Consider the following 26,668-nt stretch of genomic DNA (forward strand, 5'->3'; position numbering starts at 1 on the left):
AGTGTGATAATCCCATTTCTGCTTTATGCCATGGAAAATTCACCATATTTTTCTTTGCCTCAGTTTCTTCAATCATCATCAGCAGAACAGTGCAATCGTAAAAATACCACATCAGGAGTGCATCCTCTCATAACTTGCTCACTTTTCTAGGCAGTAAATAAGAAATAGCACATTTTATAGAACTTCATATGTTTTGAATTGTCCGTGTCCAGGCCTGGGGCCCCCAGCACAAGAAAGATGTGGAGCTCTTGGAGCGGGTCCAGAGAAGGGCCACCAAGATGATCAGAGGGCTGGAGCACCTCTCCTATGAAGAAAGGTTGAGGGAACTGGGCTTGGTTAGCTTGGAGAAGAGAAGGCTCCGGGGAGACCTCATTGTGGCCTTCCATTACTTAAAGGGAGTGTCTAAACAGGAGGGGGTACAACTGTTTACGAGGATGGATAGTGATAGGACAAGATGGAATGGTTTTAAACTGAGATAGGGGAGGTTTAGTTTAGATATAGGACGAAGTTTTTTACAGAGAGGGTGGTGATGCACTGGAACAGTTTGCCCAAGGACGTTGTGGATGCCCTGTTGCTGGAGGCATTCAAGGCCAGGCTGGATGTGGCTCTGAGCAGCCTGATCTGGTGGTTGGCGACCCTGCACATAGCAGGGGGCTTGAAACTTGATGATCATTGTGGTCCTTTTCAACCCAGGCCATTCTATGATTCTATGATTCTATGATTCTGTGATTCTGTGATTCTATTCTATGTTACTGTTTACTCATTTCTTGCTCAACTTGTCTAGCAGGCTTTTAAAGCATGCCTCATAGTTGTTTTTTTTAACAGATTTTATTTTTTATTCAGCAGGTTACGCTGGTAGCAAGCACAGCATGCCAAAATTTCCTGTCTTAGTATTTGTGTATTGTTGAGTGAAGCATGAAGAGAAAATAAAGGGTGTTTTGGAAGAAGAGACACTGTCTTTAATCAGGAGTCCAGGCACTCCTTTTTCTGGGGGTACGGTTGTACTGTGGATCACTCAGCAGCTCTATCCATCCTTACTCATGAGATAGTTTTCTGCTTCCTGTAGTTGATGCTGTTCAATTTGATGAGCTGAGGCTTTTGCTGTCTTGTTCCCTGTACTACCAGAAACAGGTGCACTGGTGTTGTTTTTTTTATTTTTTAGTTAACCCTACCAAATAATGCATTGCTAGCATGAAATTTGATACGAACATGAACCATATTGTACTCATTACACATTTCAAACAACTTTCATGAGCTCCCTTTCTTGTTAGGAGTTTACTGCTGCTACTATCAGTTTTTGGAAACTTTCTTCAATTGTGCATGCTTCAGATAATGTGCAGAATGTTGTAGACTTGAGAATCTTTTGTGGCTAGACAGGCACAGGTGTCTCAGAAGGATTTCAGCAGAGCAAAGCAAACATTTCTGACATAGACAAGATGAAATATTGGATAGCAGTGCAGGTTGAACTTCATTTTATTAGGAAGTGTGGAGAAGTTTTTAAAAGGCATTTTCAGAAGCAGAAAATTGCTCCTTTAAATTGAGAAAACTTCACTGATTTTTTTTTCATATAGTTGTTTCCACTAATTGACGAGGGGTCTCAGATAGTTCTCAAATTAAAAGAACTTCTTTAAAATAAACAAATAAAATAATCCTTACAAGATTCAGACTTTTATATGGGAAAAATCAAGTGTACAGTGCTATATATGCCATACCATACTATGAGTGGAACCATATGGCTATATATGCCATACCATACTATAGGCGTCTGGATGAGCTACAAGATATGGTTTAGTGGCTTGTGGTAGCAAGGGTAATGGGAGGATTGTTGGACCAGATGATCTTGTAGGTCCTTTCCAACCTTGTGATTCTATGATTCTATGATTTTTGAAGTAGGAGTTTATCCATGGCTAACAGGAAAAGGATCTATTGATAAGTTGTGGAGTCACCATGGAAGTTTTCAAGAAAACGGTAAATGTGACACTTAAGAACATGGTTTAAGGGCATGGTGGGGATGGATTGGTGGTTGGACCAGGTGATCTTAGTGGTATTTTCCAACCTTAATGATTCTGTGATTCTGTGATAATACCTGTGGGAGTGGATGGTACCTTTCTATTTGAGTAGTTGATACAATTTAAGGAAATTTTTGGGAACATGGATGTTTTCCAGATATCTTTGAATTTACTGGCAATTTTTTACTTCTTTTCTGGTCAGGCTTTAAAGAATAGTTTGAAAAGAGAGAATAAGTAGGAGGCTTCACGGTGCGTATAGCATAAATGCAATTCCTGGTGGCATGATCCATAAGGCACAGGTGTAAGAAACATAATCATCTTTGGAAGTGTTCAAGACATGATTTTTGAATGTCCTGAGCAACCTCTTCTAGTTGAGCCTAATTTGGGTTAGGTGGCCTCTGAAGGTTCATCCTAAACTTTCTGTGAGTTGTCACTATAAAATGAAGCTTGCTGATTGAGATAATTTAACTTCTTATTTCTGGAGAATGGAGACCTTACATTACACTAATACAGTCAACATTACAAGGAGTTTCTTTAGTGTGTGGTAAGCTTACAATGATGCTAATCCTACAACGCATTGCCATGTCTCACAATAACCAAATAGACATTTTTCCCATAGTCGGATTAAGATAGCTGGCTATGAGGGCACATGGGGGATTTTGTTGAGGAGCTTCATGTGGGAAAAGGAAGAGTATGTCCTTCTCGGTAAGATTGAGTGGCTGTAATGCATTTAAGGTGGGAACATCTAGTCTACATTATGTATCTGGGGTCGATCAGCAGTCGCTGGTGAAAGATAGGTGTCACTGAATGGTTATGAATCCATGCCCACTGTTTGGCAAGAGACTGACTTGCCTCAATTCTGTTCCTATGTTCTGTTGTCGATTATTGAGGAGTCACAGTTTAAACATCTATCTATGCGCAGCTGAGGTTTTTCATGATAAACCCCATAGAGACAAGTGCTGTGTACCACTGTCACTGTGGGCAGGGGATGAGCAGACCTGCTCTGTAATGCCATCAGTGACCTATGGAGACAAATGAGTTCATTTGCTAAAATAAATGGATGTTGTGTGGGGGAATATGCATAGAACAGAGATTGTGTTCCTAAAAAGCATCTAAAAATCCATTCAGACTAATGAGGAAAAGGTTTCATTGAAGGGCTGTGGATGTCTAGAAAAACAAAGATAGTAAAGCACAAGTGTTGGCTTTCAATGGAGAAGAAAAATAAAGAAACCAGCAGAAGAATATACATATGTAGGAGAGAACATGCACTAAATAACTTCAGGAAGGTTGAAAGGCAGAATAACAGTTCTTCTGGCTTGAAAAAATGGACTGAGCACTGTGGGAGGGAGAACTGAAATTGATGGTAAGAATATACAGAACCTGCACCAAAAAAAAAAAAAAAAAAAAAAAGCAGGAAAAAGAAGCCTGCTAAGTAGTGAGAATAGTCCTCAGAGGTCATGAAACAGCTATAAATTGTGAACATTTTCCAGGTCTGCATCTGAATTATTTGCTGTAGTATAACTTCCAGCTGTAGGCATTTTGTGGTGCTGTTGAGAGCAACAGAACCATGTTTTTCACTTCTGAAGCAGTGCATTCGGTGCTAATGATTACACTGTGGTATGCTGAGAGAACTTAAGTGGTTTCTTTTTTGTAGGTCCTGGATTTTTTATTTAGCATGTTTTTGAGTGAGAAGGCCACCTGCCGTAGTTTGGCTGTGTTTCTTTCAGAAGGCTGTTTCCAAACAAAATGGGTCTTCTGGGATACGCCGTTGTAAGAGCACTGAAAAATCTTCACATTAGTTTGATTTAAATTTTCTCATACCTCATTTCATTTCTTGCTTACCTAATTATCAGCATAACTCTCAATGTAGACTGAGTAGGAAACATAATTTTCTAGGAGTCTGATCATTACCAGTCATCCGAACAAATCTGTATGATGTTTTTCACCAAGCACTTTTTTTATACCCTCAGCATTTGTACTGTAGCAATCCTGATCTTTTCACACTGCTTGAACCAGTCTAAAGCAGCTACAAGAGGCTATCCTTGAAGTACTTCACTCACTTCATAATCACCAAAAGCTATTACTGGTACATAGTTTTGTGAGTTTTGCTTAGCTTTAGTTTTACATCAGCTACCAGTCAGTTGATATTTTGGGATTCAGAGACTTTCTGCCTTGATATCTTGTAGGTAGTTTGACATCAGTCATGAGCTTGTCCATCTCCCTGCACTAAACCATGTCCCTCAGTACAACATCTAAACATTTCTTGAGCAATTCCATGAATGGTGACTCAACCACCTCCCTGGGCAGCCTGTTCCAGCACCTGACCACTCTCTTGGAGAAGAATTACTTCCTAATGTCCAACCTGAACCTACTCTGGCACAACTTGAAGCCATTCCCTCTAGTCCAGTCACTAGTTATGCAGGAGAAGGGGCCAATCCCCACCTCGCCACAGCCTCTTTTCAGGGAATTGTAGAGAGCAATAAGGCCTCCCCTGGGCTTCTTCTCCAGGCAAAACAATCCCAGCTCCCTCAGCTGCTCCTCATAAGCCTTGTGCTCCAGATTCCTGACCAGCTTCACTTCCCTTCTCTGGACATGCTCCAGATGTCTTTCTTGTAGTGAGGGACCCAAAACTGAGCACAACACTCAAGACACAGCCTTACCAGAGTTGAGTACAGGGGAATGATTACCGACCTGCTCCTGCTGGCACTGCGTTTTTTGATACAAGCCAGGGTAACACTGGCCTTCTTGGCCACCTGAGCACACTGCTGGCTCATGTTCAGCTGAGTATTGACCAACACTTCCAGGTCCATTTCGTCAACATAGTCTTGCAGCCACTCTGCCCCAAGCCTGTATTGTTGCATGCAGTTGCTCTGGTTGTGCAGTCTTTGGATGGCACTTAGTCTTGTTGAACTTCATCCCATTAGCCTCTGGCCAGCTATACAGCTTATCCAGGTCCCTCTGAAGGGCCTTCCTATTCTCAGGCAGGTAGACACTTTCCCCCAACTTGGTATGATCTTCAAACTCACCAATGGTGCCCTCAATTCCCTCATTCAGATCATCAATAAAGATATTAAACAGGACAGGCCCCAGTACCAACTTCTGGGGAACAACACTCGTGGCCAGTCGCCAGCTGGATTTAACTCCATTCACCACCACTCTCTGGGCCCAGATCTTCAGCCAGTTAAATAACCTAACAAAGAGCGTACCAGTACAGGCCACAAGCTGCAGCTTCTCCAGGAACATTCTGTGAGAAATGCATCTCCAGATGCAACCTTTCTTGTAGATGAGATTCACATTGGCAAGCCTCCAGCGCTCTGGGACCTCTCCAGTTGACCAGGACCATTCATAGATGGTGAAAAGTGGCTTACCAATCACCTCTGCCAGCTCCCTCAGCACCCTCAGTTAGATCCTATCCATCCCCATGAACTTATGACAGTCCAGGTGAACTAGCAGGTCTCTAACTGTTTCCACCTGTATTGTGGGGGGTTTATTCTGATCCTCATCCCAGACTTCCAGGTCTGGAGGGAGAGTGTCCAAGGATAATTGGTCTGGCTTTTAAAGACAGATTATGCCCTCAGGCAGCTGAGTAGTGATAGTGGTAGATCTAATAAACAAAGCTAAACCCAACTACTTTCCATTTATTTGAAAGAAGATGTAGCCAATCCTTAATTCTGAATGTTTGGCTTCAGTCACAAAATGAATTTCATGCATAGCTGCAGAGCAGACTACACACCTACTAAGTGAAATAGATTTTCATTCCAGTATCAGACATATTGTTGAGTGTAAGTATGCATATCCATAGAATTATTGAGTTTGGAAGGAGCCGCGGGAAGTCCAACCTTCTGCGCCAGGGAAGATCGCCACTGAAGACAGACAAAGTTGGTCAGGGCTATCTGTCATCAGATCTTTGTCAGCCACAGAGGCTGGAGATACCACAGCCTCTTAGGTTCTCTGTCTCTCTTCTTAATTATACTTGCAAGAAAGTATTTTTCCTTATACCCATTCAGAAACTCAGTTGTTTTGATTTACAGCTGTAGCTCTCATTTTCCCACTGTGCGCGTCAGTACGGAACCCATCTCTTTCTTGCTGATGAGCTCCTCTTAGGGCTTTTAAGGCTGCTAGGTCATAGAATCGTAGGATCATTTGAGTTGGAAGGGATCTTTGAAGATCTAGTTCAGCTCTTCTGCAATGAACAGGGATACCTACAGCTCGATCAGCTCAGAGCCTTGTCCAGCCTGACCTTGAATGTCCCCAGGGACAGGGCATCCACCAGCTCTCTGAACAACCTCTTCCAGTGCTTCACTACTTATATTAAAAAAAAAAAAAAAAGCTTTTTATCTAATCTAAATCTCCTTTCTTTTAGTTTAAGACCATTTCCCCTAGTCCTATCACAACACACCCTGCTAAGGAGTCTGTCACCTTCTTTCTCACAGGCCACCTTTAGATACTGAAAGGCTCCTCAGATCTTCCTGGAGCCTTCTCTTCAGTCTCAGCTCTCTCAGCCTGTCCTCATTAGGAGAGTTCTTCTACCCTTTGGATCATTTTTGTGACTCTCTTCTGGACATGCTCGAACAGGTCCAGTGTGCTCCAGCAGATCCCTCCGAGACTTGCTCTTCTCCAGGCTGAACAGTTCATATTCCATTTTCCTCTCCTAATAGGGCGTGTGCCCCCATTTTGGTGTCATTTGCAAACTTGGTGAGCATGTGTTCCATCTCTGCACCATTAGGTAAGGTATTAGGGAATGTTGTGGTATAGACACTTGAGAAACTCTGCATGTAACTGACTCTTAAGTGGAGACAGATGATCTCCAAATTTTCACCCACAATTCACAGAAGAAACTTTCTTTTATTCTTTTGGGCACTTTAATGAAATAACTGTCTGCCTCTGAAAGCCGACCAAAGTGAGTCGAAACATGTGGAAATGAGTGATTTTCCCACACCACTACTCTGACTATGGAGGCTGAGCAACATGATCTCATAATCATGGCTGCTGTAGTCCATAGGAGGGCTACATTGGCCTTGGAGCTGTCTTTGTAATAAGTTTGCAATAACAGCTTCTTGTGGAAGTTTAAGTTTTCTTCCCCTGCATGTAACACCACTGGATTTTGTAAGAGTTATCCATGCAGCAGATGAGCTACATCTGTGTATGAGTATAATAGAAGACTTAAGCTAAGCTGACTTTGTGCTGCTCTAGATATGGGATGCTCTGTGTGTCCATACTGATGACAAAAACTATCTGCAGTGCTGGATTGCAATTTTATATAGTCGTATTTGAAATAGTTGTATCTGGCTAGTGGGGTGGGGAGGTGGGAAGAAGGAAACATATTTGTACTCCATATGTTGAAATCATAAAATCACAGAATCATAGAATGGCCTGGGTTGAAAAGGACCACAATGACCATCGAGTTTCAACCCCCCTGCTATGGGCAGGATCACCAACCACCAGACCAGGCTGCCCAGAGCCACATCCAGCCTGGCCTTCAATGCCTCCAGGGATGGGGCATCCACAACCTCCTTGGGCAACCTCTTCCAGTGCATCACCACCCTCTGTGTGAAAAACTTCTTCCTAATATCCAACCTAAACCTCCCCTGTCCCAATACCATGTAACGCATAGACAGCCATACAAGGCTCATGGTCATCCTGATTTGCCTGTGAGCTGGTGTTGTTCCCTGTAACATGGCTTTTGCTTTGCAAAATTTGCTGGTTGGACCTGTGTTGGCGAATTGGTTCAATAAAGGTAACTAACAATGGGAATTTTAAATACTTTATGTACATGATATTCCTAGTGCCATCGTCTGTACCCAGCACCACTGAGAGAAGGGATTCCTCATCATACGTTGCCTGGACATCACCCCTGACAACAACAATAGCCATTCCTGTATGCTTTGAAGACAGCATTTGTCAACTTGGATAATACTCTTATTCAGGAATTCCAAGTTCCAGAGACTAGGCTGCATGCTGGAGCTAGAAAGGTGTATCCTTGGTGGAGAAAGGTCCACTCAGTAGGTACTTAAGCAAACTGGATGTTGCTGAGTCCACAGATCCTGATGGAGTGCACCAGTGAGTGCTGAGGAGCTGGCAGTTCTCACTGTGAGGCCACTCTCGATAGCGTTTGGCTGATCATGATGAATGAGAGAAGTGCTGAAAGGAAAACAAATGTCAAGAAGGGAAAGAAGGAGGACCCAAAGACTCCTATACAGGCATATAAGCCTCACCTTGATTCCTGGAAAGGTGATCAACAGATAATCCTGGAAACCATTTCCAGGCACATGAAGGAGAAAATTATTAGGAGCAGTAATCATGGATTCACCAAGGGGTAGTTATGCTTGATCAACCTGATAAGCTTCTATAATGAAATCGCTAACCTCACAGATGGAGAGGGAGCAGGGGATATTGTCTTTCTGGACTTCAGTAAGAACACTGTCCCCCATAAAATACTCATAGAGAAGCTGTTGAAATATGGGCTGTATGAGCAGTGATGTAGATTGAAAGCTATCTGAATGGCTAGGTCCAGGAGGTGGTGGTCAGTAATGCAAAGTACAGCTGGAAGCTGGTAATGAGGTAAGTACTGCACTGGGTCCAGTCCTCAGTAATGGTTTGGACAATGAAGTAGATTGGACCCTCATGTTATGAGGTTTTCTTCTTGGAGATCTCCAAACCTATCTGGACATAGTGCTGGGCAACCTGCTCTGTGTGTCCTGCTTGAGCAGGGTTATCATAGAATCATATCATAGAATGGCCTGGGTTGAAAAGGACCTCAAAGATCATTGATTTTCACACCCCCTGTGTGGGCAGGGTTACCAACCAGCAGACCAGTCTGCCCAGAGCCACATCCAGCCTGGCCTTGAATGCCTCCAGGGATGGTGCATCCACAGCCTCCTTGGGCAATGTGAGGTTGGACCACGTGGACCCAGAGGTCCCTTCCCACCTCAGCCATTCTGTGTTTCTTTCATTCTGGGGATGGAGGTGGGTGGAAAATCTGCTTTTGGTTGTGGAAAAATAATATCCAACGGATACCCTTAGGGAGAATGTAATTTATAATGTGTGAGAGTGAAAGGGGAGAGACTAAGAAGAAAAGTTGTAAATAAGAATGATTTAGATTAGGCATCTTGTCATCAGCAGGAGATGTAAATATAGTTGTGCATTTACACATGCATCTCTAAGATTGAGAACATTTGTATTAAAGACTGTACTACAATTACATGCAGATTAGATGCTTGGCTGAATAGCTGTAAGAATTTTGAATAGATTTGTCCTTTTCACAAAGGTTTTCATTTTCTTTGGCAGTTCTGGGTGTTAACAAATTAGAGATCAATGCTCTACTAGGGCAGAAACGTGAAGTGCAGCATATCTTGGAAAAAAAACTTTAGAGGCATTAATAATTGCAGCTAAAAATATTAGTGGTGCCTGAAAAACAGGATTGGAAATTGAAAAGAAAAGGTTGAAGAAAAAGCTATTTTGCGCATTTTCTGCTGATAAATAGATAGATGTTGTACACCATTTGGATACTCTTTTCAAACAGAACGTACAGTCTTTGACAAACACATGTAATGAAATAAAGGAAATCATGTTGGGAAGTGAGTTGTCTGCTGGCAGAACATTTGACAAGATGCCATGTTTTCTTTCCTTTGTTTGGGTAGGTTGCAGTACTGTCTCTAACATTTGGGTACCTGATTGACTTTTAATCCCTCTGTAGAAAGTTATTTGATGGCGTTGGTGTCCAAAATCCTTCCTACAGTCTCTAGTAGATCAAACATGCAATCTGTCAGTGGAGCACTGTGGTCCAGAGCCAGTTTCTTTCAGGTCTTAAGATGAAGATGACTGTAGTGGTTCTACAAAGATGTGAGAGTCAAGGACAGAGGAGAGTGAATTTGCACTTGAATTTCAGCCAACATAGAACATACTTACCTCTAGGCAAGCTCAACTAAACTCCGGAAAACAAGTCTTGGACTTGTTGTTTGAATGTCCTCTGTAGGGTAAGTCCAGAATCCCAGATCCTTACCCAAGCTTTTCTGAATTACAGGGCTTCTCTAACAGTTAGTCTTCTCTTTCCCTACCTCACATCTACTTCTCCTCTTGCTTGCAGTTGTCATTACTTTCTGCTTTGAAAGCATGTCCCCTGATGAAGGCGTGTCCCCTGATCTGTGCATATCTCTTTTGTTTATGTGAATGTCTCTAAATAGTCCTGAACATCCTCATCCCATGGTTGTGGTCTCCCATCAAGGAATCTCTTGGCTGTTTCTCTGGAAGTCCTGAAACTCTGGAAGTTATCTTTATGCTGGAGCTCAGAATTAGAAAACCGGTATGCTTTGGAGAGCAGCCATTCTCTTATGTTCAGTTTGTATAGTTTTCCACAAAAGCTGAATAACTCATGTTTTCAGCCCTGTAACCAGATACAGAGAACTTTCTTGGTCCATCCATTTAGGTTTTGTCTTCTGATGAAGACAAAACAGCACCAAACACGTTCAGCTTATTCATTGAAGTAGGGTTTAGAATAGCACATTAAAAAGCCCAAAAAGAGCAGAAAGCACAAGGTGTGGTAGATTCCCTAAATGGGGAGTTGGACCTTTGTTTTTTCATTTCTGGAGCTGAAAAATGCAACAGTTGGCTGCATAGTACAGCTGGACCAAATGAGAGTGGTCATAACTTCTATGAAAATAACTTGTTTAAAAACTGAAGCAAAGGCCTGGTTTGGTGAGATTTCAGGAGAAATTACTTCCTTCATGTATCACTTTAATAGCATTTGAGGTGGAATAAAGATGCAGTATTGTTTGGGAATCTGTATGATGTTATATGCTTGGCTTTCCCTGGCTTATTAAAATAAATTCAGAGACAAATAGAGGTTTTTAATTCAAATAAAGATGCAATAAAAATGGCCATATATTTATAAAGCAGTAAGTTAATATAGTTTGGAACTTAGATATATGCACACTGTTTAGCACTGCAATAGACAGTCTTATTGTCTTACTGTCATTCTCTCTTCCCCAGTTCTTCCTCTTTTTTTGCACGTTTGTTGCTTTTATTGGCAGCTTCAGAGATTAAGTATGACCGTATTGTAAGGGCATTTCTTTCAGCAGTATTTCTTGCCTTTTTCTTTATAATCCATATGGTCAACTTTATCTGCCTAACAGTGGGGCATGATCTAGCGATCATGGATGTTATACAGTGCCTCCTGCTACCCAAACCACATGGGTTTTCTTTGCTGTAATGTCTCACTTCGGGCATGTGTGACTGTGCTTGGCTGCTGATCCCCACTCTGTGGCACCAAAACAGAGTGGGGACTGTGGCAGCCTTGAGGTTGGGTTGAAATCTGTGAAGCAACTGTAGGCTTAAGAACAGTTTCTTCCTAAGGACTTTGGAAATCTTTTCATTTAAGGCTATATAGGTCTCAGGCTGTATGTCAACAGAATGAATAAAACAAAACGCTTCATGTTATCCACAAATGAGTTCATAAAGGATACTGAGATGAAATGGCCAGAAGTTCAATTATGGGATGAAAGAAAGCCCAGCTTCAGCAGCAATGGATTAAAAAGAAGCAGAGAAAACTTTCCAATTTGCCATTTAAGGAGCATGGTAATCTTTGCCTGCCGATGCTTTGAGTCCTTCCGTGGGGGAGGATGACAAGGAAAAAGAAGTCTTTAAATTAAAAAATTCTCCCCTGATTCTCAAAGGTGCCAAACAGCCCAAGCTCTTCATTCCTTTGGTGGGTGGAGCAGGTGCTGAGCTGCTCTGAAGTCAAGCTGTGCTCATTTTTGTCTTTCGCAGCACTAACTTGAAGCAAAGGCCACATTTGTCTCCTTTGTGTGGAAGTCACACGACTTTTCCTTTGTCAAATAAACTGCTAACTACAAAACTGTTAAATTAAAAATAATAAAAAAAAATACCCACCTGAGATAGAATGCATGAATGTTACGTTCATATTGAATTTGATCAGGGCTTTAAGAGCCAAGAGGCTTAAAAGGAAAACTTCAGTGGCAAAAAAAGAAGTCATGGTACATCTGCAGTGAAAACAGCTTCAGCACGTTTGTTATAAAATAGTGCATATAGGTTATGTATCTTTAGTGAAATTAAATGAGGACTCTCAAGTTCTCTTGGTTCTTTTGACAACCTTTTATCAGCTTGGATGACACGAGATCTGTCAGAACTTGATCATCCTGGAAATGTGAAGATTTTCAGCCGAGAGTAAAAGATGCACTTCTGCTTTGAGGTCCCGCATGCAGACAAAACAGATGACCTCCTCGAGTTCTATGGGACTTTATTTCCTTACACAGACTTTTGAAATCAGAGCTGTCTAGTTAAATAATCATACTCCTATTCCTCCACAATATGCTCTTTAAGAAGTGTCTGCTCCTACTTTTGTTCAGGGAAGTTTTTTTTTTTTTGAGGGCAAACATGAGGAGAATACTTCTTTTTGTAGAGCACATTTTGTTCCACCTGAGCTACAGCGCGCCATATCCTTGATAAGGCTCTGTGTATTTATCAGGGGAAATTGGATAGATTTAAAGTTAAACTGCAGACCTCTTTTCTTTAGCTTCTCTTCCATAATGCCAGCCGCCATCTCCCTCTGTTCCCATACTTTGGAGGTGGCTTTTCTAAATCTTTGACCAAACTCCCGACCTTTCTTTTCAAAGGATATTAAATGAGATGTGCAGCAAATGCTGATTATCAGTCATTTTGATTTGGTTGCATCCTGTGCTATCTGCTTAGTCTTTGGGCCATAAACACTTATGTAACTTAACATGTAGTGGTCCTATTCAGGATAATTAGATTACAGTCCCATGCAAGCAAACCCACAGTCACTGCTGTGAGTTTTTGTAGGCTTTTCAGCAGAACTCCTGTAATTGCATACTGCCCACACTGTAAATAACACAAAGTTATAGCAAATAACACAAAGTGACAGTGTTTTGAAAAATGCTGATGCGTTAATGTTGGACCTAAAGGTTGAGGATTTTGTGCCACGAAGCAAAAAATTGTGCCCACTTTGGATCATTTATGTTTTGGGTCTTTTGGGGTGGTTTTTTTTGTTTGTTTGTTTGTGTGTGTGTGTGTGTGTGTGCTTAAACTTTTCCTGTTCCAGTTAAGCAGAACAACTGATATTCCTATAAAAGTATCCTTTTATGCATTTATTGAAGCAGTGTTCTCCCTCCTCTGGCTCTGATTTTTGTTATCATAGCAAGAACCTTTGGCCATACAAACCCAGGTGGATAAGCAGAGGAACAAAGCCATATTTCCTACATTTTATTTATCTGCTTGCAAGTTGGAAAATATCAGCATAAGAGGCACTGGGCTTCTGCAGTTGATGCAGATCTCTAATATGTAACCACACCTGCTCATGTAATTGCTGTGAATCCCCCATGTGATCCCACTTAGTCAGTACGCACAGCTCTCGGTGTGCGTGGCATCCATTATTTATTTCACAGCATTCAAACTTCACAAAATTGAGGTAGGTTCTTCTGCGTTACCATTTCCGCAATATTAAAGAACATTTGCCACTTGGTTTTGATATTAAAGTCAAGCAACATGCCCACATTGTGTAAGAACTCCATAACAGATGCAGAAATAGCATCTTCCAGATAATCTGGGATGGTGATTAATTGCCATAACCCTGACATTACTTGTTCCCTTCTGGAAGTTCCTCGCCTCTTTCATAACGTAATTCCTGCACTTTTGTACTTCTTTCAACAAAGAAGGCCATAATAAGGGTCTGCAGAAAGCCATGGTTTTATTATACAGCTGTGGAGAAGAGTATAAATGAGAGGAAGATGTTGCCTAACTCTGTAAGCAAAGATTGTTTTATAATGTGCACTCCCAGGGGACCCAAATCAAAGAAAAAGGAACTCAGCTGTATTGTTTGCTACCATTTTAGTAGCACCATTAAGAGAATCCTTGAAATATACAGATATGTAGATTCCACATATTTAAGAAAGGCAAGTTTATTACCTTAAACATCTTACATGTTTTAACATATTTCTAGAGAGATTTTTTAAATACAAAAAGCATATCTATTTATATAAATGGAATGTAGCCTGGAGAAGAGAAGGCTCTGGGGAGACCTCATCATGGCCTTCCAGTATTTGAAGGGAGCGTATAAACAGGAGGAGGGTACAACTGTTTGTGAGGGTGGACAGTGATAGGACAAGGGGGTATGGTTTTAAACTGAGACAGGGGACGTTTAGGTTAGATATAGGAGGAAGTTTTTCACTCAGAGGGTGGTGACGCACTGGAACAGGTTGCCCAAGGAGGTTGTGGATGCCCTGTTGCTGGAAGCATTCAAGGCAGGCTGAATGTGGCTCTGGGCAGCCTGGTCTGGTGGTTGGCGACCCTGCCCATAGCAGGGGGGTTGAAACTTGATTATCATTGTGGTCCTTTTCAACTCAGGCTGTTCTATGATTCCGTGATTCTATGATTCTAATCCAGAGTTACTCTGATAACCTGCCACTGCTGCTAATCTCTGAATAGCTTTTACCTTGCACTTTGGGTTGAGCAGTCCATGCATATTCAGACTACCTACACAACATAAATACAGAGGCTGGGGAAATTACGTATGTTAACAGTGCTGTGTTATACCACCGTGTTTTCTGTGTTTAGAGGAATGCCCACTGCATTCTTATCTGAAGGATTAGAGAGCACTTCTGAAATGATATTTCCTCTCTGGGTTATAGAGAATATCTCTCTGAAAGAGAGATTGAATGACTTTCAAAGGAAGATCTGATCCAAGAAACAGTGCACTTTATCTAAGATAACAAACAATTTCTCAATATCTTGAGTCTACTGTAGGATTAAAACTTCTTGGCATATATAGCAGCTCAGCTGATCACTTGAACTGCAATTAAAAAGTAGAACAAGTACACTCAGAATATTGTTTTTGTGTCAAAAACGCTCCTTCATGCTTGAAAATGATAAAAAATTGCAATCGATCCTTACAACTGTTGTGTTCATCTTTATTGATCAGGCCAAAGAAAGACAAATCGCAACCCAAATAAGATTATAGTAAATGTTAGCATTGTAGGGGACTGTAGGATGATAGAGAGCTATTCATCATCTCAAATGGTGACCTGTCCGCACTCGCCCCGCAGTCAGCCTGCTGTCTAATCACATCCCTATTGATTGCATCTATGTCCAGGGAACCTGGACGCGGCTGTCATTGGGCAGCTGGGATTGCCAAACGCAAGGGGGTCACTGGTGTGAGGAGGATTTCATTTTCATTTTCTTACTGGCCAGCAGTGATTTATGAAAAAATAAATGACCCCGAGTCGCATGCGTGGAAGCCTTGATTTCGGTACAAATGAATGATTAGGTCTGAAGCTCAGAAGCAGGGCTGCAGCAGACCACCGCGCTCCTTGTGATCTGTGGGTGCCCTTTGACCATGGGAGACGCTGCACGATTTGTTATCATTTGCAGCAAAATATTGGCCTGGCGATGCAATTGTGGCCGTGTTCAGAGTTGGTGTTATTGTCGGTGATTTCTGTACGTATCAAGTTCATAATTCACATGGAAGGACCTTGGAAGGTGATTTCCTCAAATGGAAAGGGAAAATGTTTTTATTTTTCAAGGTAGCGCTGCATGCTTTGGAGTTTCCATCAGATGTTTATACCATAGTGGGCTTTCTTCCCTGCATTTCTCATAACCCAATTTGGCACAGGTACATTTTGTTCAGGATCGAGGAGACTGTCATCTTCGGTTCTTGAAAAGAGTGATCTTTCCACTTAAAGGGCTTTTTTGCTTATTTTCTTGCAGTGTTTTAGGCACATTGCTTTTTCAGTGTCTTCAGTAAATAACTTAAAGCTCTTGCTTTACCCAAAATAGAACTGGAACGACACTTCCCTGGACTGCATTGTTCCATGCATGTATGCTAAATGCTCCAAAGAAGCAAAATTGTGTTAAGGAATGAATAACCTTAAACCATAGCATTAATAGGCAGGTTGTTAAAATAAGGATTCAAAAGGCTTTTTCAGTAATCACACAGCGTGTAATTGTAAGAGTTTTGTTGCCATGTTAACGTGCCTTCCTGGGATGCCAGATGACTTGAGAGTTGCAATGCTAAGAAGGGGATCTTGCAAGTGCCAAAAAAACCTTCGTGCTTCACCACAGCATTGTTTCTCCTGTTGGCTCCTCCATTCATGGAAAAATAATGTTTCAGAGAACTTTTGAACTGCTTTAACTTTTCATTATTCCTCCAACTGTGAAGCCAGGTGCCTTTGCTATTACATCTTAAGTCCAACTGTGCTAGGACTATAAAAATCTCTTTAAAAATACCAGGTATATATTATCCAGACATGAAGCATCACAACATTATAGTAATCTGTCTTTGAATATTGTATGTCCCACTGAGAAATTTGGCCATTTTCACGTATAGAAAAGTTTTACTGCTTGATGACTCAATCTTGTCTGACCTGCATTTTGGAAATTGATCATTTGCATGTGCATGGCTTTGCACTTCGGACAGAGGAATCCTAGGCATATATACAGACTGGAAGGAGCAGTCTCTGTGAGTACCCCTGCAGAAGAGGACCTGGTGGATGAAAAACTTAACATGAGCCAGCAATGTGCTCCTGCAGCTCGGAAAGCAAATGGCAACCTGGGTTCCATCAGAAGAGGGTGGCCAGTAGGGACAGGAAGGTGCTTGTCCCTCTCTACTCTGCCTTCGTGAGGCCCCATCTGGAGCAAGGCATCCAATATAAGAAAGACAGGGAGCTGTTGGAGAGGGTCCAGAAGAGGATGGCTAAGATGATCAGAGGGCTGCAGCACCTCCCCTGCAAAGACTAGCTGAGGGAGCTGGGCTTGTTCAGCTTGGAGAAGAGAAGTCTGCAGGGTGACCTCATTGCAGCCTTCCAGTACCTAAAGGGAACCTACAAACAGGAGGGGAGACAACTCTTTGAAAGGGCAGATAATAGTAGGACAAGGGGAAATGGTTTTAAGTTGAAGGAGGGAAGATTTAGGCTGGATATCAGGGGGAAGTTCTTTACTGTGAGAATGGTGAGGTGCTGGAACAGGCTGCCCAGAGAAGCTGTGAATGCCCTGACCCTGGAGGTGTTCAAGACCAGGTTGGATGGGGCCCTGGGCAGCCTGGTCTGGTATTAAATGGGGAGGTTGGTGGCCCTGCCTGTGGTGGGGGGTTTGGAGCTTCATGATCCTTGGGGTTCCTTCCAACCCAAGCCATTCTATGATTCTAAGATTCTATGAAGTGGTTGAAGTGACTTGGAAGTGTGGGAAATTAAACTAAATTTCTGCAAGCAGCATTATCGAGGCAAAGAGCAAAAGGAAGAGTCAAGCTGTGGTTAATTTATTGTTCAATCTTGGAGCCTGACATCAGTATTGTGTGCAAACTAGATGGGGATGTATGTGTAAATAACACAAAGAGACACAAACAAAGAATGATTCAATATTTGGATTTTTTTTCCTAGTGGAGAAGCTTCACAGGTTGTAATATTTCCTAGTGCTTAACTGCATGAATTGTACCCTGTCTCTCTTTGCAGTTTCCTTCTTGAGAGTCATCTCTTTTGCAGAACCTTCCAGAGCCAACAGGACACACTTAACAGAAATGTCTGTGGAGCTTTGTTGTATAGCAGAGATGAGGGCTCTTGGGTTGTTGTCACTGTGTTTGTTTCCTTTTTGTTGGTGGTTTGCTTTTGAGCAACTGAAATGTGTGGAAAATTAATGTTACTTACCAGGTGTTCACATGTATGTAACACATGTTATGTGAAAACTGTATTATTAACTTCTTGATTTTTTTTTGTCCTTGTTGTTTTTTGTCCTCTACAGAGTGCCCAATTCTACAAAGTAACCACAGAGCAGTACCAGAAAGCTGCTGATGAAGTGTCAGCCCGGTTCAAGTAAGTCTTTTCTACCTTTGTTTTTGAGCCTGGCAAGTAGATGAATTCTTACCCATTTTAAAATGCATAGTAACTCCCATTTCTACTATCACAGATCGTATCAGTCTATCTTGGAAAAAATGCTGGTTGTTCAGATGAGAGAATGTTGAAGAATTTGGAGGCCAGTGCATAGTAACCATAAGCTGCATAGAAATTAGATGCACAGTTAGTAATGTCGTAATTAATCTGTATTTGATAAGATGTGTGAAGTATCCTAAAAATATATTCTTTAACATATTTTCCTCTATTGGGGCAACAAAAATGTAATTCCAGCTTTGCATTACAATGGTATTCATCCTGTGCTTGCATGACGTGAAAGGATTTAAATTAGCAACTTCACTTTGCCCCTACCAATGAAGGTCAAATTAAATAAATTTTATTAGTCCTGAGGATGGTTAAATGAAGATGCAGTAATTGATGTATCAAAGTGACTCTGACCCTTAGCCTTGGACTCTTCCCTTTTTGCTGGTTCATCCATTAGGTAGAAGGTTCAATTTATCATTTCAATGAGGATACAAAGAGAACTTCATACAACCTTATAGTCTCAGCAGTAACCCAGTAATGCTGTGCAAAGGGAATTATTTTTGTTCCTGTTTTCAGGTTTCTGGAGGGTTTTTGTTGTGCTCTTGATTTTGTATTGTTTCTCTCTTTGATGAGAAAGAGGAAAGGTTTTTCTTTAGCTGCTGATAGTGATGGAAACTCCTTAACTGTAAGATAAAATCATTTTAATATGAGGAGTTGCTAATATTCTCAAGCGTGTATGTGAAATCTTTGTACTGGTTAACGATGCAGAGTTTATATAACTGAGGACTGAATTAATATGTCCCTTAAGTAAGAGGGACAGAATGACCATTGACGTTAGTGTGATTTTAACGTAATTTGGAGGTCTCTCTGTTACAGATTCGAAGCCTGCTATGTTGTCATCCATTGTCATTATTTTCTTCTGTGTAAGAACCCCATCAAGGGGGGTATTTTTCCTTCCCTTGTTATATTTGGTTACTTGCATGTTTTAAAATCTTAATTATTGCCTAATCAGGCTTGTACAATTTCAAAATGAGACGTTATTGTTATTTGAAATGGTAGGTGATAGCTTTATGTTGTTACGGCCAGAGGTATGGAAGTTTTTTTGGCCTGTTTATTTTTCCCTGGTATATAATCAATTTCATGAATAAATCAAATGCTTTTGGGTTCTTTTCGCATACAAAAAGCTGGCTCAGGGACCACTCAGTGCCAACCAGCAGCTACAAATCTTAAGAAAGCCATTTTGAAGAATGCTTCAGTCTATCTGCATAAACAAAAGAGTATTTAACAAAGAGGGCTTTGATAATTGGAGATTCCTGTCAGTTGAGCAGATTGGTCAGTTCTTCGTTTTATAGATACTAGGGGTACTACAGAATCACCAAGTTTGGAAAAGGCCTCCAAGATCATCCAGTCCAACCATCCGCCTATCACCAATATTTCCCACTAATCCATGGCCCTCAGTACAGCATCCAAGCATTTCTTGAACACAATAGGTATCAACTATTTGACCAGTCTTCACTGCAGTCCCAGTACTGAAAATGAAGCGCTTTCTTTGCACTTCAAGCCAATTTTTCTTGAAAATTATTTGGAGCTTTCAGATGAGTGGATCTGATTTTGATCCATTGCACTAAATACAAAAGGAAAACGTTATCAGGAAGAAAAGATATCTGAAATATGGACATAAATTGGAATAGATTTGATGCAGGGCATAAAATATCTATGTTACTGTACCATTTTAAATTCTTGCTTATGTAAAATCCTTTTAAATGGCATGTCTTTTTTACTGAAGGTTTAAATTCAGCAGACGTAATTTTAGCACTGCCTTTTGTGTGTAGCTTGATGGATAAATTATGAATGATTTAGTGAGACCTAAAGATGATGCTCTTCTGGCGTCGCCAGGCACTTCTCATGTTCAGTTTAATTGCACGTGAGGATTGTGGACAGAGTTTCAAGCAGGGGTGTTTAAAGAGCTTGTTTAATTGGCTGTAAAAGGAGAATTAAATAAGGTTGAACTGCTAAATTTTGTTAATGCATAAAACAGTGTGCTGCGTGGCAGTGTGATTTCAGGTTCTAAGCGAGAGACTAATAGATCTAATTGTGGAATTATTACAAAAGTCTCCTTTTTAAGCATCTACAATGCAGTGAGTTACTAGCTGTTATTGAGATAAGTGGTATTACTACAACTATTTAAACTGTATCTCTTTCGAGAGCAATGCGTTGTGGTTAATTACTTAAATATTTCCTGGATTTCCTTTTCCTTCCTCCATTTAGTCCTTGAAATTACGTCAGCTGTGGCTTCATCAGTCTTCAGGGATAGTTTAGCCCATTGAAGGGGAATAAGCAAATATCCCATATAGGTTTTGTATCCGAGAACTGACAGCTCTTCTGTACTTTGTCTGCAGACCTTATTGATGCCTCTTTATTACCTTCTGCAGTGCTGCCTGGATTAGACTGATATTCCAAATGTTCATGATAAATGTTTTATCTCCGTGGGGTCCTGATACGCATTGATCAAATTCTGAATTATCAAATGGTTCATCTCTTTAAGACACTAATTCACATTGATCAAATTCTAAATGACCAGGTTCAGCCAGTTCCTGCAGTACACAAATTACATTAAAACAACATTACTAGGGCATGCTGCCTTTTCTAATGTAGGAGTTATGTTACCCGCAGTTACATTATAACCAGAATTATTATATTATGAAGATGTCTCTGTTATAATGAGAAGTTTACACAAGAAGAAAAGAATGTGATGTTACAGGAAGAACCAGGCTTTGGGCAAAGATTTGGACTTTTCACTAATCAAATTGTACATTCATATTCTTTTTTTTCCCCCTTAATTTGAAGGGCTGGTAGCGGGAATTTTGGCAGCCTGCACTGGTGACATTTTATTCCCCCATGGTGTTTAGAGCCAAGTAACATCTTGATTACTCATATAGGAACAGAGTAAGCGGAGAGCGCAAATCCTGCCTAAAATAAATATTTCTCCTTTATTTCCTGTGTTTTTTGATTCCTTGCAATAGGTTATACTTCATAGCTGTGCACTAATGCTTGTTCAAAATATTTAGCCATTCCCATCCTGCTCTCTCTTATCCAGCATGGAGTTTCTGGATGCAGTTTCCCTTGGCAAAGCCACATTCCTTGGCTGTTTGTTTGGATTTGCACTGCCCTGGTGGTGGTTGTGCAAAGCAAAGCATGAATCACGCAGAATCATAGAATCACTAGGGTTGGAAAAGGTTGGACCATCTAGTCCGACAGTCAACCCATCTTCACAATGCGCACTAGGCTATGTCTCTGAAATGAATCATAGAATGGCCTGGGTTGAAAAGGACCACAGTGAACATCCAGTTTCAACTCCCCCTGCTATGGGCAGGGTCACCAACCACCAGACCAGGCTGCCCAGAGCCACATCCAGCCTGGCCTTGAATGCCTCCAGCAACAGGGCATCCACAACCTACTTGAGCAACCTGTTCCAGTGCATCACCACCCTCTGAGTGAAAAACTTCCTCCTAATATCTAACCTAACCTTTCCCTGTCTCAGTTTAAAACCATTCCCCCTTGTCCTACCACTCTCCACCCTTCTAAACAGTCATTCCCCCTCCTTTTTATACACTCCCTGAATGAAAATGGAAATGGAACTTTGTCCTGGTGTCACTTCAGCATCACACAGCCAAATCTGGATCTCATGCTTTGCATTGCAGTGCTTAGATATGTTTACATGTTGATTGGCTGCTAGATGAAATTATCCCCAGCAAACAGAGAATTCTTTGCATTACAAGCTCTAGATGTTTGTGTGTTTATCCTAAATTTCAAGTTTTGATGGTTTTCTTTCCTCACTGTGAGACATCTGATGATGAACCCTGCCATCAGAAGAAATATCTCCAGGGAACGGTAGGAGTTTGTTTGGTAATACACAGCAAGGTTTGGGATTTGCTCAGGGTGCTTCACATGGGTGCAGTCTTTTAATGCTTCACATGGCTGCAGGCGACCCTGCACATAGCAGGGGTTTGAAACTAGATGATCATTGTGGTCCTTTTCAACCCAGGCCATTCTGTGATTCTAAGAATTCTTTTCAAAGTAGTTTTACAAAGCAAACCATTCTATTTCTGATGGTTCTGGCTTGTTTCTGTTGCTTTCATAATTTGATCTTTGATGGAGGTGAGGCCTTATAGCCAGCCAGCAGGCTGTAGTGGCCTTGAATATAGTTCTATGTGGGGAATGATTTGGGACATGAGGAACTCAGAGGGTGGTGACACCCTGGAACAGGTTGCCCAAGGAGATTATGGATGCCCCATCCCTGGAGGCATTCAAGGGCAGGCTGGATGTGGCTCTGGGCAGCCTGGTCTGGTGGTTGGTGACCCTGCACATAGCAGGGGGATTGAAACTAGATGTTCATTGTGGTCCTTTTCAACCCAGGCCATTCTGTGATTCTGTGAACAGGAGTATTAGGCAATTAGACAAAACATCAATATCATGCCTTCCTTTAGTTACTAGCTTCTGTGTCTGGAAGCTTGACTTGCTAATGATTGTTGAAGATAAAAAAATAAAGCACTGTTATGTTGTGTGGTCATATGTAATTACACAAAGTATTCCTTTAAGTTGTGTTTTAGCTAAAATTCACAATGGAAACCATAACTGAGGAGGTTTGTGATAAAGCCACGTTAAATGAGGAACACTGACACAGTCTCACAAAGCAGTGATGGACACTAGAAATCAAAATAGGACAGTTCAGAGAGAAGATAAGGTTTGTAATGACACCTTTGGACCGAGAGCAGAGAATGCCAGGTCATTTCAGGGCACATATTGTGATTTTTCATGGACTCTTCTGTGTGATCTGTAAATTAGGAATATTGATGGTTCCTTAATGCAAATGTCTTCAGTAACTATCATGTGATACTCACATCGCTGTACCATAGCAATCCATCCTAGATACCCTTGTAAATAGTTGGTGCTACTCCCTCTGCTTGTACAGATCTGATGTTGAGAAAAAGCTTTTACTGCTACCTTAATTAGAATGTGTTGCTTTTAAAAACTATGATTATAAGTACAGAATACAAATTATTTATGAAATATTACATAATACTTTCCCAGTAATAGAAAATAGAATTCTCTGTAGAAATCCTTGGACAGAGCCTTCAGTCTTGCCTTTGAGTTGAGCTCCCTTTGCTCAGCCAAAGAATCATACAAGTGCTCAGGTTGGAAAAGACCTTGAAGATCATCAAGTCCAACTGAGAATCATGAAGTTCAGCCACAAAGACAGGACTCTGAATAGAAACATCCTGAATTTATTTCTTCCCTCAGAAGTGTAGCATGCACTGTAGTGCTTTGTTACAAAACAGTTGTTTTAGTGTTGGTGGTGATACTGTTGCTGACCATGTTCTTAAATTCCTTACTATGTAAAAGAAGTGGCAACAGAATTGTCTTTTTGTGTGCGTGTGTGTTTATGTGTAGCTGATTAATTATTTCAAAATTTATATATGATATGATGTGGTCATCCTTGTAACATTAGCAGTTGTCATGTCCTCTTCTCACATTGAAGAAGCAAGAACAAGTCGAAAAGAATCCACAACCCAACTTAGTCAGATCTTACTCAGCAAGTCAGGGAGAGAAGCACAGCTCAGCACAGTGCTGTTTGGAAACAGTGCCATGAGTCACAGCTCGGGACGATGGTCCTGAGTTACCCAAAACATCCCGCAGATGAGCAGAGGGACAGTGTGTGTAAGTTATGCTAGGAGTGTTGAATAGCATTAACTCAGCTTTTTGTAGTGGCAGAGAATTCCTTCTTTCTGCTCCGCTGCTCCGTCTGCTTTTTGGGACCCTCAGTGCCCCAAGGCTGCTTCACTGTATCTGCACCAACAGTTGTGTTCTCACCATGCAGAGGGTGACACAGCAGTGAGTTGCTTGAATAGATTTAAGCAGTGCTGTTGGCTGATAGCATTGCACAGCACTGCACTTAATGTGAGAAGTGTAAATGGTGTTTTGTGGAGTGGATGTGATGCTGTCACCCCTCCTAGTTTTGTAGCAGTTTGGGTTCAGAACACACAGAGCTGCTTCAGGTGGAAAGAGAAGTCAATGAAGTGACTACAAGTCTTTTCTGCCTCTATTATTTATTTAGTACATCCCAAATCCTGTTCCTTTTCAATGCCAAAGGAGTAAAACCAAGTTTCTTGGATCACCCCTTTCAGACAGAACTCAGTCCTAATGGACTTGTCTCAAGGCTCCCTTGAAGGGAAGATGGGGGAACGACTGTTTAACATGAGTTGATAGTGACAGGACAAGGCGGAATGGTTTTAAACCAAAAGAGAGGAGACTTTGAGTAGATATGTCAGGAGAAAATTCTTCTCAGAAAAGGTGATGAGGTGCTGGCCTGGACTGTCCAGAGAGGTTGTGGATACTCCATCCCTGGAGGCATTCAAGACCAGGATGGATGGAGCCCCAGGCAGCCTGATCTGGTGCCTAATATAGTGGTTGGCAGTCCTGCCCATGGCAAGGGGGTTAGAACTAGATGATCTTTGAGGTGCTTTCCAACCCAAGCCCTTCTATGATTATTATAGAATATTATAATTGCAACTCTATGAGTCATGAATTTCTACCTCTGGATAGATTTGCCTGTTGATGCAGTGGCTTGGTGGAAGGACTTTGGTCAGCAGTTATCCCCTTCTCAGATTTCATCCAACCCATGGACATACGTAGGAGAATTTCATTTGAACAGCTTTAGAATATCAAAATTCTATAAACCCTTTATCCAGTACATTTACCTACGAACTGATCGCTTCATAAATGACAACTTCAGTTTTCCCTGCAGCAACACAGATATTTAACTTTCTCCCTTTGATCGATAGAGCCCATTAGGAATGAGAGTGCTCGGCAGAGCTGGATGAAATATTAATTGCGTGCTTTTTAGCTGGATGCAGATTCATCCTGAGCAAAGTGGGAGCAGGGGATTCTGGCATAATATCTGTGTGTTTCTGTGGTGAGCTCAGAACCATGAGTCTGTTTGCATGGATGTGTGTTTTCATTGCAATGTTTGAACTGCCATGTCAACTTTAAATGCGCTTATTTGTGCTGGAGATGGTTCTGAAGTATTGAGTGTGTTTTTGAGAGTTATATTAATTTTTTTTTTTCTTTTAATCCATTATTGAAAATGTAGGTAGGGCATTAGCTAAGAGGCTCAAGCCAATTCTTTCCGTGTTTGCCCTAATCCTTTTTTCCCCAGTCTCCCTTTTGGAAATCCTGGCTACATTCATTAAAGCTTTCCTCATCCCATCACAAATTTTTCACACAATTAGATACTTTACGGTCTGTAATAGAGAAAGCAATCTAACATTAATTTCAGTAAAGCGCAAAGTCTTTGGAGAAGAGAAGGCTCCGGGGAGACCTCATTGCAGCCTTCCAATACTTGAAGGAAGCATATAAACAGGAGGGGGTACGACTGTTTGTGAGGGTGGACAGTGATAGGACAAGAGGGAATGGTTTTAAACTGAGATAGGGGAGGTTTAGGTTGGATATTAGGAGGAAGCTTTTCACTCAGAGGATGGTGACGCACTGGAACAGGTTGCCCAAGGAGGTTGTGGATGCCCTGTTGCTGGAGGCATTGAAGGCCAGGCTGGATGTGGCTCTGGGCAGCCTGGTCTGGTGGTTGGTGACCCTGCCCCTAGCAGGGGTGTTGAAACTCGATGGTCATTGTGGTCCTTTTCAACCCAGGCCATTCTATGATTCTATAACTAGGAAGTTTATTTGATATGAATTAGTGCTTAAAATAACAAAAGGTTTTCGGTAAAGCAGTTATAGTAGGATAAGCTTTCTAACAGATGTGGGCGAAGTATGCCTGTTTATCCGAATATCCCTTTCCTCTTCAGCTGCATCAGGTTGGTGTGTTAGGAGGAGAAAGCACATGCGTTTCATCACACCACAAGCTTTCTGTATTTGCTTACATGGCCACGTTAGGTAATTTTATAGACTTCTCATGAAAGCGAGCAAGTGAAACTCTTCCTTCATGCATCAGTGGCCAACAGTTAAATTGGCACGCTCCCTACTTTTGTGTGCTGGTAATCAAGCAAGTCCCCTGAAAATTGATGGATGCACTCGTTAAGGGCAGTTCTTGCTGCTGGCTGCAGTTTCCTGAGCCGCTCGGAGCCGGCGAACGCTGACGGTTCGCGGCGCAGTTGGCACATTGTGCTCCACGCGGTACATCTGGCTCCCCGCTCCCTTTCAAGGACTAAAGCCTCTTGTTTTAATACGTTAAGCATCCTTTGTTGGGATTTTGTGTGCACGCAAATAAATGATTTCCCACTTACGGTATTAAACCGGGGAAGGTTAAAATCCACAGCCTCTTCCCTTTGTTATTAATTTGTTCTCTGTTTTATAATCTCGTGTTGCTGAGATTTGCCAGTACCTTTTTAAGGACGTTTTTATGAGTCTAAGCCATCTGTAGAACCAAAGCCTACAAATCTCGCAGCCCCCACTTCTGAGCACACAGCAGCGAGCCTCTCTTTCTGGAAGGGAGCAGGTTTTGCAGAGTTGATGGTACGGCTTTTTTTTTAATACTCATACACCTGTTTCCGCTTAGAGGGTGAAGAATGAATTGCCAATTACCTCTACATGTTCCAACACGACACTTCATATTGCAGGAGCGTGTGCTACCTGCTCAGCGAAGGCCCCCAGCTATGTAACCAGCCGTTCCGAACCATGGGGTGGAAAGATAGCAACCCTCCATCGGTCACTAATATTTGTGCGTGTGCAAGCTGCAGGAAGCCAGGTCAC

General features: G+C 41.6%; 1 protein-coding gene across 4 annotated transcripts in view; it reads left to right on the plus strand.

Annotated features, from left to right (window-relative positions):
• Nucleotides 1-26,668, plus strand: part of CHCHD3 (coiled-coil-helix-coiled-coil-helix domain containing 3) — a 209,662-nt gene that overhangs the window by 161,172 nt on the left and 21,822 nt on the right. For all 4 annotated transcript variants that reach the window (XM_015292450.4, XM_015292492.4, XM_416646.8 and 1 more), the window contains one exon: nucleotides 17,772-17,842. In XM_015292450.4, the coding sequence (XP_015147936.1) occupies nucleotides 17,772-17,842 (71 nt within the window). The remainder of the gene's footprint in view (nucleotides 1-17,771; nucleotides 17,843-26,668) is intronic.

This window comes from Gallus gallus, chromosome 1, assembly GCF_016699485.2.
Source record: "Gallus gallus isolate bGalGal1 chromosome 1, bGalGal1.mat.broiler.GRCg7b, whole genome shotgun sequence".
Lineage (NCBI taxonomy): Eukaryota > Metazoa > Chordata > Aves > Galliformes > Phasianidae > Gallus > Gallus gallus.